Source organism: Chiloscyllium plagiosum, chromosome 17 (genome assembly GCF_004010195.1).
Source record: "Chiloscyllium plagiosum isolate BGI_BamShark_2017 chromosome 17, ASM401019v2, whole genome shotgun sequence".
NCBI lineage: Eukaryota > Metazoa > Chordata > Chondrichthyes > Orectolobiformes > Hemiscylliidae > Chiloscyllium > Chiloscyllium plagiosum.
This window is the reverse complement of record NC_057726.1, coordinates 644,953-659,048: the sequence shown is the minus strand read 5'-3', so window position 1 is coordinate 659,048 and position 14,096 is coordinate 644,953. Positions and strand designations below refer to the sequence as shown.

Below are 14,096 nucleotides of genomic sequence, written 5' to 3'. Positions count from 1 at the left end.
ACAGCTGAAACTGACAACCGGTAGCGGCAGGGACAGACCACTATAAACACCGGAGGAAACATCAAAGAAGCGCTTCGCAGGAGGCTCCCAAGCACTGATGATGTCGCCTAGCCAGGGGACGAAACGTTTGCAACAAAAACTTCCAGCTCGGCGAACAAAACCATAACAACGAGTACCCGAGCTACAAATCTTCGCCCAAACTTTGAACCCCACCCCTCTCAACGCAAGAAGGACAGAACCCCACCCCACCCCCATCCTTGCCTTCCATCCTCAACTTACGCTGCGCCAATCTCCGTACACATTGCCTCACCCTCCACCACGTCTGTCACCTACAAACAGACTGCACCACTAGGGATATATTTCCCTCCCCACCCCTATCAGCATTTCAGAGAGACCATTCCCTCCATGGCTCACTTGTCAGATCCACGCTCCCCCACTAACCCTTGCCCCACTCCCGGCACCTTCCCCTACCACCGCAGGAAGTGCAACACTACATGGAATTAATGTGGATTTCACCAGTTTCCTCAATACCCCTCCCCCACCATATCCCAGTCCCAAGCCTCCAGCTCGGCACCACCCTCTTGCCCTGTCCATCATCTTTCCCATCTATCCAATCCACCCTCCTCTCCAACCTATCACCTTCTCTCTCAACTTCATCTACCTATTGCATTCTTAGCTACCGTATCCCCAGCCCCACTCCCTCCCATTTATCTCTCAGCCCCCTGACCCAAAAGCATCATTCCTGATAAAGGGCTTTATCCCAAAATGTCGATTTTCCTGCCCCTTGGATGTGGCCTGACCGGCTGTGCTTTTCCAGCACCACACTCTCGACTCTAATCTCCAGTATCTGCAGTCCTCACTTTCATCTGTGTCTCGCTGCTTCCGCACCCTCCAGTCCCCTGTCTCTCTCTCTCTCTGCGTCTCTGTGTGTGTCTTATCACCCTCACCTTGACCTCCCTCCACCTATCCCATTTCCAACGCCCCTCCCCCAAGTCCCTCCTCCCTACCTTTTATCTTAGCCTGCTGGACACACTTTCCTCATTCCTGAAGAAGGACTTATGCCCAAAACGTCAATTCTCCTGTTCCTTGGATGAAGCCTGACCTGCTGCGCTTTTCCAGCAGCACATTTTCAGCGTCTACAAAATCATGACAGGTATAGACAGGGTGGATAGCAAGAAGCTTTTTTCCAGAGTGAGGGTCTCAATTACGACGGGCCATGAGTTCAAAGTGAGAGGGGAAAGGTTTGAGGGAGATATGTGTGGAAACTTCTTGACGCAGAGGGTGGTGGGTGCCTGGAACGTGTTGCCAGCGGAGGTGTTAGAGATGGGCACGTTGGTGTCATTTAAGATGTATCTAGACAGTTACATGAATGGAAGCAAAGGGCTACAGACCCTTAGTAAATAGGTGACAGGTTTAGATAGAGAATCTGTATCAGTGCAGGCTTGGACAGCCGAAGGGCCTGTTCCTGTGCTGTAATATTCTTTGTTCTTTGTTCTTTGTCTGTGCCTCTGTTCTGGGAGAAAGTGAGGACTGCAGATGCTGGAGACCAGAGTTGAAAAATGTGGTGCTGGAAAAACACAGCAGGCCAGGCAGCATCCGAGGAGCAGGAGAATCGACGTTTCGGGCATAAGCCCTTCTTCAGGAATCTATTGTGTCTCTATTCTTCCTACCAAAGTTCATAACCTCATAATTTCCCATATTGTATTCCATTTGCCACTTTGATGCCCGCTCTCCTAGCCTCTCTTTCTGCAGCCTTCCCTCTTCCTCAACACTACCTGTCCCTCAACCTCCTGTTGCAGATGATATAAACATAGAACACAGAACATAGAACAATACAGCGCAGAACAGGCCCTTCAGTCCTCAATGTTGATCCCAGTGATCATTGAACTAGATCCCTACAGTCATCACAGAACTAGATCCCTACAGTCATCACAGAACTAGATCCCTACAGTCATCACAGAACTAGATCCCTACAGTCATCACAGAACTAGATCCCTACAGTCATCACAGAACTAGATCCCTACAGTCATCACAGAACTAGATCCCTACAGTCATCACAGAACTAGATCCCTACAGTCATCACAGAACTAGATCCCTACAGTCATCACACTGGATCACTGTGCACAGAACGGTCCCTTCGGCCCTCGATGTTGTGCTGACTATGAACTAATCTAAGCCCATCCCCCTACACTATCCCATCATCATCCATGTGCTTATCCAAGGATTGTTTAAATCTCCCTAATGTGGCTGAATTAACTACATTGGCAGGCAGGGCATTCCACACCCTTACCACTCTCTGAGTAAAGAACCTGCCTCTGACATCTGTCTTAAATCTATCACCCCCTCGTACAAGCTGACATTATCATCCTAAGAAAAAGACTCTCACTGTCTACCCTATCTAATCCTCTGATCATCTTGTATGTCTCTATCAGATCCCCCTCTTAGCTGGAGGAGAAAGTGAGGTCTGCAGATGCTGGACCCCCTCTTAGCTGCCTTCTCTCCATTGAGAACAGGTTCAAGTCTCTCAGCCTTTTCCCATAAGACCTTCCCTCCAGACCAGGCAACATCCTGGTAAATCTCCTCTGCACCTTATCCAATGTTTCCACACCCTTCCTGTAATGGGCCGACCAGAACTATACACAATATTCCAAGTGCGCCCGCACTAGCGTTTTGTGTAGTTGCAGCATGACATTACAGCTCCAGAACTCAATCCCTCTACCAATAAAACCTAACACACCATATGCCGCCTTAACAGCACTATCAACCTGGCAGGCAACTTTCAGGGATCTATGTATGTGGACTCCAAGATCCCTCTGCACATCCACACTACCAAGAATCTTTCCATCAACTCAGTATTCTACCTTCCTGTTATTCACCTCTCATTTATCTGCGTTGAACTCCATTTGCCACCTCTCAGCCCAATTCTGCAGTTTATCCAAGTCCCCCTGCTATCTGCAACATTCTTCCACTCTGTGCACTACTCCACCGACTTTAATGTCATCTGCAAACTTACTAACGCATCCACCTATGCCTGCGTTTATAAAAATGACAAACAGCAGTGGTCCCAAAACAGATCCTTGTGTCACACCACAAGTAACTGGACTCCGGGCTGAATATTTTCCATCAACCACCAATCGCTGCCTTCATACAGATCACCAATTTCTAATCCAAACTGCTAAATCACCCTGTTTTCTCCAACAGCCTACCATGTGAAGCCTTATCAAAGTCTTTACTGAAGTCCATATACACCATGCCAACTGCCCTATCCTTCTCCACATGCTTAGTCACCTTCTCAAAAAACTGAATGAGGCTTGTGAAAGATGACCTGCCCTTGATGAAACCATGTTGACTATCTGCAATCACATGGTTGCTTGCGAGCTGATTATAAATCTTATCTCTTATAATCCTTTCCAAAACATTTCCTACAACAGATGTAAGGCTCACTGGTCTACAATTACCTGGATCATCTCTGTCACTCTCCTTCCCCGGGCTCCCTCCATCAGCCCCTCTCTCTTTTTCTTTTCCCCAGCTCCATTCTCTCATGTCCTTTCTCCCCCTCCATCCCCTCAGCACTGCTCTTTCTCTTCTCTCCTCCACCAGAGCTAGCTTCTCTCCTCCCTGCCCCTCTGACTTCCCTCCTCTACAACCCCTCTCTCTTTACTCCCCTCACCCCTCCTTCGCTGTCCTATCTCTCGCTTAAGGATGGATAGTAATGCTAGCCTGTACAGAGAAGCCCACACCCCATAAATGAATTTTTAAAAAAATTTCATTTGCTAACAATTTGGAAAGTTAATTACTGTTGTAATAACTCTCAAATGAAATCACATGCTACACAGTAAATACAGAGATGGGGGATGGGAAACATTTCTGGCTGTAACAGCTGCTCCTTTGTTTGAGGTATCTTTGGTGTTGGAGGTGATTTCCTCAAATTCCAGGAACAGCAATTACTGTTTTATATGTTGTTGCATTGTTTTGGAACTTTGGAGAAAACAAAAGTCAAAACAATGGCACTTTTAACAGGGAGAGAAACAGACAAAGGCAGCACATGGTAAGGTCAGTGCAAGAGAGAGAGATATTAAAGTAAGTGTTAAATTAGCCTGGAGCAGTGTTTTGCAGAGGAATAAGACGGGGCTATTTTCTGGGTCTGCAGATTGGAAGAAGCAAAAATAACCTGTAGTAGAGTGCTATGTTCTTCTTGTTGGATGTGGGAGTTTAGGCAGAGTTTGTGTTACTGAAGATTGTATCTGCAATAAATGTCGTTGGTTGCAAATCCTGTCAGCTCGAATGGAATGGTTGGAGAGACAGTTAGAGGCAATGAGGAATTTACAAGAGGGTGTGATCGATAGTAGTTATAGGAAGGGAGAATAGTTGCAGATACCTTTCCTAGATTTAACCCATCTATGTGACTGTAAGAGAGGTAGGCAGGTCGTGCCTACTGTGGCTATCCCCATTTCAAACAAGTATGCTGTTTTGGAAAGTGTCGGGAGTGATGGATTCTCAGGTGAATGTAGCATGAACAGCCAAGTTTCTGGTATTGAGACTGGCTCTAATGCAATGAGGGGTACATCAGATTTCAAGAGATCGATCATGTTAGGGGACTCTCTAGTCCGAGGCACAGACAGATATTTCTGTGGCCAGGAGTGAAAAATCAGAATGGTGCGTTGCTTCCCTGGTGCCAGGATCAAGAATGCCTCAGACAGGGTGTAAAGTGTTCTCAAGGAGGAGAGGACCCATCAAGAGATCACTGTACACATTGGAACCAACGAGGTAGGAAGGGAAAAGGTTCAGATTCTGAAGGGAGAATTCAGAGAGGCTGGAATTTAAAAAGACGGTCCACGAGAGTAGTAATATCTGGATTATTCCCGGTGCTACGAGCCAATGAGGGTAGGAATAAGAGGATAGAGCAGATTAATGCATGCCTTGAGGAGCTGGTGTATGGGAGAAGGATTCACATTTTTGGATCATTGGAATCTCTTTTGGGGTAGAAGTGACCTGTACTAGAATGTTGGATTGCACCTAAATTAGAAGGGGGCTGATATACTGGCAGGGAGATTTGTGAGAGCTGCTCGGGAGGATTTAAAATAGTAAGGTGGTGGGACCCAGGGAGATAGTGAGGAAAGAGGTCAATCTGAGACTGGTACAGTTGAGAAAAGAAGTGAGCCAAACCGTCAGGGTAGGCAGGGACAAAGCAGAGAACAAGGTAACACTGATAAATTAAACTGCATTTATTTCAATGCAAGAGGTCTAACAGGGAAGGCAGATGAACTCAGGGCAATTGCTATGATATCCCAAGTTGGACTGGGATACCATAGCAATTACAAAAATGTGGCTCAGGGATGGACAGGACTGGCAGCTTAATGTTCCAGGATACAAATGCTACAGGAACGACAGAAAGGGAGGCAAGAGAGGAGGGAGAGTGGTGTTTTTGATAAGAGATGCATTACAGTTGTACTCAGGGAGGATACTCCTGGAAATACATCCAGGGAAGTTATTTGGGTGGAACTGAGAAATAACAAAGGGATGATCACCTGATTGGGATTGTATTATAGACCCCCTAATAGTTAGTGGAAATTGAGAAACAAATTTGTAAGGAGATATGTTATCTGTAAGAATAATAGGGTGGTTATGATCGGGGATTTTAAATTTCCAAATGTAGAGTGGGACTGCCATCGTGTTAAGGGTTTAGATGGAGAGGAAGTTGCTAAGCATGTACACGAAAACTTTCTGATTCAGTACGTGGATGTACCTACTAGTGATGGAAAAAGCCAGACCCAATCTAAAGGTTGAAGTTCTAAGTTGCAGAAAGGCTAATTTTGATGGTATTAGGGAAGAACTTTCAAAAGCTGATTGGGGGCAGATGTTCGCAGGTAAAGGGACGGCTGGAAAATGGGAAGCCTTCAGAAATGAGATAACGAGAATCCAGAGACAGTATATTCCTGTTAGGCTGAAAGGAAAGGCTGGTAGGTGTGGGGAATGCTGGATGACAAAAGAAATTGAGGGTTTGGTTAAGAAAAAGAAGGAAGCATATGTCAGGTATGGACAGGATTGATCAAGTGAATCCTTAGAGTATAAAGGAAGGAAGAGTATACTTAAGAGGGAAATCAGGAGGGCAAAAATGGTACATGAGATAGCTTTGGTAAATAGAATTAAGGAGAATCCAAAGGTTTTTACAAATATATTGAAGACAAAAGGATAACTAGGGAGAGAATAGGCCCCTTCAAAGATCAGCAAAGCATTCTTTTTGTGGAGTCGCATGAGGTGGGGGAGATACTAAACAAGTATTTTGCATCAGTATTTACTGTGGAAAAGGACTTGGAAGATATAGAATGTAGGGAAATAGATGGTGACATCTTGAAAAATGTCCATATTACAGAGGAGGAAGTGCTGGATGTCTTGAAGCGCATAAAAGTGGATAAATCCCCAGGACCATATCAGGTGTAACCTAGAACTCTATGGGAAGCTAGGGAAGAGATTGTTGGGCCTCTTGCTGAGATATTTGTATCATCAGTAGTTTCAGGTGAGGTGCCGGAGACTGGAAGTTGGCTAACATGGTGCCACGATTTAGGAATTTTGGTAAGGACAAGCCAAAGAACTAGAGACCAGTGAGCCTGATGTCAGTGGTGGGCAAGTTGTTGGAGGGAATCCTGAGGGAGAGGACGTACATGTATTTGGAAAGGCAGGGACCGATTAGGGATAGTCAACATTGCTCTGCGCATGGGAAATCATGTGTCACAAACTTGATTGAGTTTTTTGAGGAAGTAACAAAGGGGATTGATGAGGGCAGAGCAGTAGATGTGATCTATATGGACTTCAGTAAGGCATTCCACAAGGTTCCCCATGGGAGACTGGTTAGCAAGGTTGGATCTCAGATGACACCAAAATTGGAGGTGTAGTGGACAGCAAAGGCGGTTACCTCAGGTTGACCAAATGAGCCAATGGGCTGAAGAGTGGCAGATGGAGTTTAATTCAGATAAATGCGAAGTGGTGCATTTTGGGAAAACAAATCTTAGCAGGACTTGTACATTTAATGGTAAGGTCCTGGGGAGTGTTGCTGAACAAAGAGACCTTGGAGTGCAGGTCCATAGTTCCTTGCATGTGGAGTAGATAGGATAGTGAAGAAGGCGTTTGGTGTGCTTTCCTTTATTGGTCAGGATATTGAGTACAGGAGTTGGGAGGTCATGTTGCAGCTATACAGGACATTGGTTAGGCCACTGTTGGAATATTGCGTGCAATTCTGGTCTCCTTCCTATCGGAAGAATGTTGTGAAACTTGAATGAGTTCAGAAAAGATTTACAAGTATGTTGCCAGGATTGGAAGATTTTAGATATAGGGAGAGGCTGAACAGGTCCGGACTATTTTCCCTGTAGCGTCAGAAGCTGAGGGGTGACCTTATAGAGGTTTATAAAATCATGAGGGACATGGATAGGGTAAATAGACAAGGTATTTTCCCTGGGGTGGCAGAGTCCAGAACCAGAGGGCATAGGTTTAGAGTGAGAGGGGAAAAAGATAAAAGGGACCTAAAGGGCAACTTTTTCCATGTAGAGGGCAGTGTGTGTGTGGAATGAGTTGCCAGAGGAAATGGTGGAGGCTAGTACAATTGCAACATTTAGGAGGCATCTGGATGGGTATATGAATAGGAAGGGTTTGGAGGGATATGCGCTGGGTGCTGGCAGATAGAACTAGATTGGGTTGGGATATCTGGTCGGCATGGACAAGTTGGACTGAAAGGTCTGTTTCCATGCTGTACATCTCTATGACAGACTCAAGAACAGAACGTGTTGACAAACTAGGGACCACCCTATATATGTACTGAGGATAGACTTTTTGTTGCATGGTTTTTGAAGTTTTTTCTCATGTTTCATTAAGTCCAGCTGGGGCAGATTCTGGTCATATAAAACTTGCGTGTTTAAGTGTTCTCTTGTTCTTCTAACTGGTAGAAGTTGTGAATTTGGAAGAACAAAAATCGAAAGAACTGTGTACGCTGTCAATCAGAACAGAAATTTCTGGAAAAGCTCAGTAGTTCTGAGAAAGGGTCACCAGATCTGAAACATTGACTCTGGTTTTGATGCTAGGAGAAAGTGAGGACTACCGATGCTGGGACACATTCCTCATTCCTGAAGAAGGGCTTATGCCCGAAACGTCGATTCTCCTGCTCCTCAGATGCTGCCTAGCCTGCTGTGTTTTTCCAGCATCACATTTTTCAACTCTGGTTTCGATGCTGCGAGCCCTGCTGAGCCTTTCCAGAAAGTTCTGTTCTTGGTTGTGGGTTTGGAAGTTGCTGTCTTAAGAGTTTTGGTGAGTAGTTGCAGTGCAGTTTGTAGATCATATACACAACTACTACTATACATGATGGTGGAGGACTATGTTGAACATTTTAGATGACATGCCAGTCCAGCAGGCTACTTTGTACTGGTTCATGTTGAATTTCTTAGAGTGTTGTTGCACTCATCCAGACAAGTGGACTGTGTTCCACTGGTGTTACTTTCTGCTCTGTAAGGGCACAATTTATGGAACCCGGAGATGATTTACATGGCTGGTCCAGTTCAGGTTCAGATCAGTGGTAGTCCTCAGGATGTTAATGGTGGGGGATTCAGTGATGGAAATGCCATTTAATATCAAGGGCATTAGTTAGATCTTCTCTTTTTAGATGTGGTTATTGTTATGTGGTACCAATATTATTTCCCACTTGTGAGCCCAAGCTCAGGCTTTGCTGGGTATGGCCATGAACTGCTTCAATGCCGGAGGTGTTGATGTTGAACATTGTACAATCATGAACGAATATCCCCACATCTGACTTTATGATGGTGAGAAGGTCGGATTCAAAGAATATGAGGAAAATTTATTTCATTTCCAAGAGTATTTCTTTAAAAATCTGATTTCAAGCGACTGTCTGCAAAATATCTTTTTTTCTTTCACTTCAAAGCTTTTATCTACTGTGAATTTATGAACTGAAAGGTTTTATTTTAATTTGATTGCCAAATCTAAATGTGATTCTGGTCCAGTGGTATGTACATAGGTCATTAATGGCTACATGTCTCTGTTACCTGTAGGTCGGATGTGAAGATGGCTCAGTCAAATTATTTGAAATTCTTCCAGGAAAACTTCAGTTTGAGAGAAATCTAGATCGTCAAAAAGGTTTGAAGCAATGAGTCTCATCTTTTGTGATATCAGTGATCCTAAGCCTAACAGCACAATTGGCCAGAGGGTCAGGTGCTGACCACCCTGTCTCAATGTCACATGTTAGTATTCATATGTTATAAAATGGAGATTGACCCCTCATCCACCCATCTGAGAACTAAAACTAAAACATCCAGAGAGGAACACCTCTCCCTATAATGTGTGAAAAGCAGTGTAACCCACTGTTCAGCAACTTTTAGTGGTTAAATTAAATAAATCCTTGACACAACAAGTGACAACTTATTTATCTAACTCTCTAACAGTGAGCAAATTAACTAAACTATTAACAAACCAAATAAATCCCTTCTTACTATTACCTATTCCTGAATAAAACATGTTGTTCCAACAAATATAAATCCCACTCATGTACCAAAAAAATAGCATTTATTTTCTGGAAATTACAGCCAGATAATATGTCTTATGAATTTTTCTGTGCTGCCTTCTGTCTCTTCTGTCAGGAATATCTTCTCTGCTGTTTATTCGTCATTGGTACCATTCTTATTTGGATGGTACTTTCTGTAATAGGTAAATGACTGTGAGGAACAAGTTCTCTCTTGAGAGCTGTTAACTCTGGCAGGATGGCAGTTAGCTCCGCCAATTTTTCAACTGCCCCCTTCTTTTGTACCCTTGATGACCCATTCGTATTTTTACAATCGGATTGGTCCTAGGTTGCCAAAATCATCAGATTTAAAGTTGGTAGGTTTTTGATATCTAAGGGCCTGATTCAAATTGATTGGCTAAACCTAAAACTTGTTGTCTTGACTAAAGACTGCTTGGCCTGCTAACTGTACGGCCTTGCGATATAAAAGTTTCATTTCAGGCTCTCTGTGCACCTGCAAACTTGAGCTGCTGCACACAGACATCCATTTTAAGCACTGATAAAACACCAGCTTTTAAAGGAACCACACAATATTTTCACAACTTCACAATTTTACAAAATCCAAATTTGAACTTGCTGTCTTCCAAGCTACAATTACTCTACCCAACTTTGCAACAATAGTCAATAGTAGTAAGTTACGAATAGAGACTGCAACTTGGCACGTGCCTGAGAAATGTACATAAATTTTGGAGTGTACGTACTTAGTAGTACAGAAGTTGTGTATGGTTGAAAAAAAGACATACTGTCAAAGGCTTTTGTCTGGCATTCAACAGTACAGAACAACAAAAATACCAGAACTCAAGGAGAATAACAAATTAAACTGCATGAGAAATGTAGGTGCTAATTGATTGGTAAGTGGACTCGATCAAGTTGTTGCTACGGAGAATGCACCAGGAAACAGTTAGCCAAACCTTTTGGTTAAGTTACAAATAAGCAAGTCAACTCTGAATGATCAATAGGTGTTTTAGTACATTTGAGATTTGGTGCTTGTAATACCGTCCTGATTAAATGCAAGTCAAAAAGCTTCATCAGCATGTCTCTCTTCCAACAATATCTTGCAGTTATGTTATTAATCCAGAGTCCTGATCTCATCACCTGGAGACAGAAGTTTGAAACCCACTAGGGCAGCTGTGAAATTTAAAGTCAGGAATCTGGAATAGAAAGCTTCTATCAATAATAACAATGGTGAAACAACTAGATTATTATAACAACACATCAAGTTCACTAAGTTCCATGCTGTGAATGAATCAAAAGAATAACCATGAACAGACTAATGAAATGAGTAGTCACATTGCAAATTAATTTTAATGTAGGGAGGAGCCAATTAATGCATTTTTGATGCAAGATAATATAGAACATAGAAAAGTACAGCACAGAACAGGCCCTTTGGCCCACGATGTTGTGCCGAGATTTAATCCTAATGTAAAATATAGTAACTTAACCTCCGCATCCCTCAACTCACTGCTATCCATGTGCATGTCCAGCAGTCGCTTAATTGTCCCCAATGACTTCGCTTCCACCACCACATTCCATGCATTCACAACTCTCTGCGTAAAGAACCTACCTCTCATGTCTCCTTTATACCTTCCTCCTAATATCTTCAAACTATGACTTCTCGTACCAGTCAATCATGCCCTGGGGAAAAGCCTCTGGCTATTGACTCTATCTATTCCTCTCATTACCTTGGATACCTCGATCAGGTCTCCTCTCGTCCTCCTTTTCTCCAGAGAGAAAAGTCCAAGCTTATTCAACCCTCCAGTCCAGGCAGCATCCTGGTAAACCTTTGCACCCTCTCCAAAGCCTTTATATCTTTCCTATAGTAGGGTGACCAGAACTGGACACAATATTCCAAGTGTGGTCTCACCAGGGACTTGTAGAGCTGTAGCAAAACCTCGCGGCTCTTAAACTCGATTCCCCTGTTAATGAAAGCCAAAACATCATATGCTTTCTTAACAACCCTATCCACTGGGGTGGCAACTTTGAGGAATCTATGTACACCCAGATCCCTCTGTTCCTGCACACTGCCAAAAATCCTGTCTTTAATCCTATATTCAGCATTCGAGTTAGACCTTCCAAAATGCATCACTTCGCATTTATCCAGGTTGAATTCCATCTGCCATTTCTCAGCCCAGCTCTGCATCCTGTCTATGTCGCACTGCAGCCTGCAGTAGCCCTCTATACTATCAACGACACCTCCAACCTTTGTGTCATCTGCAAATTTGCTAACCCACCCCTCAACCTCCTCATCCAGGTCATTTATAAAAGCTTCAAAGAGCAGAGGCCCAAGAACAAAGCCCTGCGGGACCCCACTCAACACTGTCCTCCAGGCAGAATACTTTCCATCTACAAGCACTCTCTGCCTTCTGTCAGCCAGCCAATTCTGAATCCAGACAGCCAAATCTCCTTGTATCCCATACATCCTGACTTTATGAATGAGCCTACCATGGGGAGACCTATCAAATGCCTTGCTGAAGTCCATATACACCACATCCATTGCTCGACCGTCACCAACCTGTCTTGACACCTCCTCAAAGAACCCAATAAGATTTGTGAGGCATGACCTGCCCCTCACAAAGCCATGCTGACTGCCTTTAATCACGCTATGCTTTTCCAAATAATCATAAATCCTATCCCTCAGAATTCTTTCCAAAACTTTGCTGACCACAGATGTAAGACTGACTGGTCTGTAATTGCCAGGGATTTCCCTATTCCCCTTCTTGAAAAGAGGAACAACATTTGCCTCCTTCCAATCCTCCGGTACAACTCCTGTGGAGAGTGAGGAGGCAAATATCCTTGTCAGTGGCTTAGAAACCCCCTTTCTCGCTTCCCGGAGCAGCCTAGAATAAATCTGGTCTGGCCCTGGGGACTTATCAATCTTAATGTTTTCCAAAATTTCTAGCACATCAACTTCATCAATCTTGATTTGGTCAAGACTGTATCCCAGCTCCTCGAAGTTTTTATTTACAACAAGTTCCCTTTCCTCGGGGAAAACCAAAGCAAAAAACTTATTTAGGGCTTCCCCTATCTGCTCATTCTCCACGCACAAGTTCCCTCCGCTATCCCTGATCGGCCCTACTTTCTCCCTGATCATTCTCTTATTCCTCACGTATGAGTAAAATGCCTTTGGGCTCTCCCTAATCCTTCTTGCCAAGCCTTTTTTTGTGCCCCCTTGTGGGCGGCACGGTGGCACAGTGGTTAGCACTGCTGCCTCACAGCGCCTGAGACCCGGGTTCAATTCCCGCCTCAGGCGACTGACTGTGTGGAGTTTGCACGTTCTCCCCGTGTCTGCGTGGGTTTCCTCCGGGTGCTCCGGTTTCCTCCCACAGTCCAAAAGATGTGCAGGGTCAGGTGAATTGGCCATGCTAAATTGCCCGTAGTGTTAGGTAAGGGGTAAATGTAGGGGTATGGGTGGGTTTCGCTTCGGCGGGTCGGTGTGGACTTGTTGGGCCGAAGGGCCTGTTTCTACACTGTAATGTAATCTAATCTAATCCTGGCTCTCCTCAGTCCTTTCTAGCAAGCCTGTAATCCTCTAAAGCTGTGCTAGATCCTTGCTTCCTCCACCTTATGTAAGCTGCCTTCTTCCTTTTCACGAGAAGCTCCTCTGTTCTCGTCATCCAAGGTTCCTTAATCTCACCCCTTCTTACCTGTCTCAGAGGAACAAATTTGTGCATCACTTGCAACAACTGCTCCTTAAATAGTCTCCACGTGTCTGCTGTGCCCTTTCTGTGGAACAATTGCTCCCAGTCTGTACTTCCCAACTTCTGTCTGATAGCGTCATAATTTCCTTTTCCCCAATTAAATATCTTCCCTCGGTAACTGCTCCTTTCACTCTCCAAGGCTATGGTAAATGTGAGGCAGTTGTGATCACTTTCACCAAAGTGCTCTCCCACCGTGAGATCTGACACCTGTATAATGTAAGTTTATAGTACTTGCAGAAATAGAAAACCTCGGTATGAATAAATCAGAATTTTTTCGATATAGAAGATACAAGTAGCATCCCACATTTAGCAGTAGGTTGGAAAATGGAAGGAGGGAGGACCTGAATAAAATTACAATCAGCAGATTGTCAGCCCATAACTCCAACTAGTTCCTGTGTTTTAACGGACTTCATCCTAGGTTCTTAAAAGAAGTTACTAGTTGATGCTTTTGTTTTCAACTTTCCAAAAACCCCTAGATATGGGGATAGTTCTTTTAGACTGAAAAATTCCAATGTAACTCAACTTTTCAAAAACAATAAGGAGGAATTTCTGTGGAGCTCGTGACTGCCGAAGGCCGTGGGGGCCAATTTTTTCACTGTATTTAAGACAGAGATAGTTGGGTTCTTGATTACTAATGGGATCAAAAGTTAAGGAGAGAAAGCAGGAGAATGGGGAAAACAGTATCCCTATTGCAGGAAACTATAGGGGAGTTAGCTTAATACAATGAAAATGTTAAAAATTATTAGTAAAAATCACATAGCAAGTATTTCAAACAATTTCAAGATAACCACACAGGATCAACATGGTTTTGTGAAAGGGAAATTGTATTTAGACAAGTAATT

At 43.9% G+C, this 14,096-nt stretch overlaps 1 protein-coding gene across 1 annotated transcript in view; it reads left to right on the top strand.

Moving 5' to 3' along the window:
• The window catches only part of utp4 (UTP4 small subunit processome component), a 70,810-nt gene that overhangs the window by 10,231 nt on the left and 46,483 nt on the right, over nt 1–14,096 (top strand). The window contains exon 3 of the mRNA XM_043706465.1: nt 9,051–9,135. Coding sequence (XP_043562400.1) covers nt 9,051–9,135 — 85 coding nt within the window. The remainder of the gene's footprint in view (nt 1–9,050; nt 9,136–14,096) is intronic.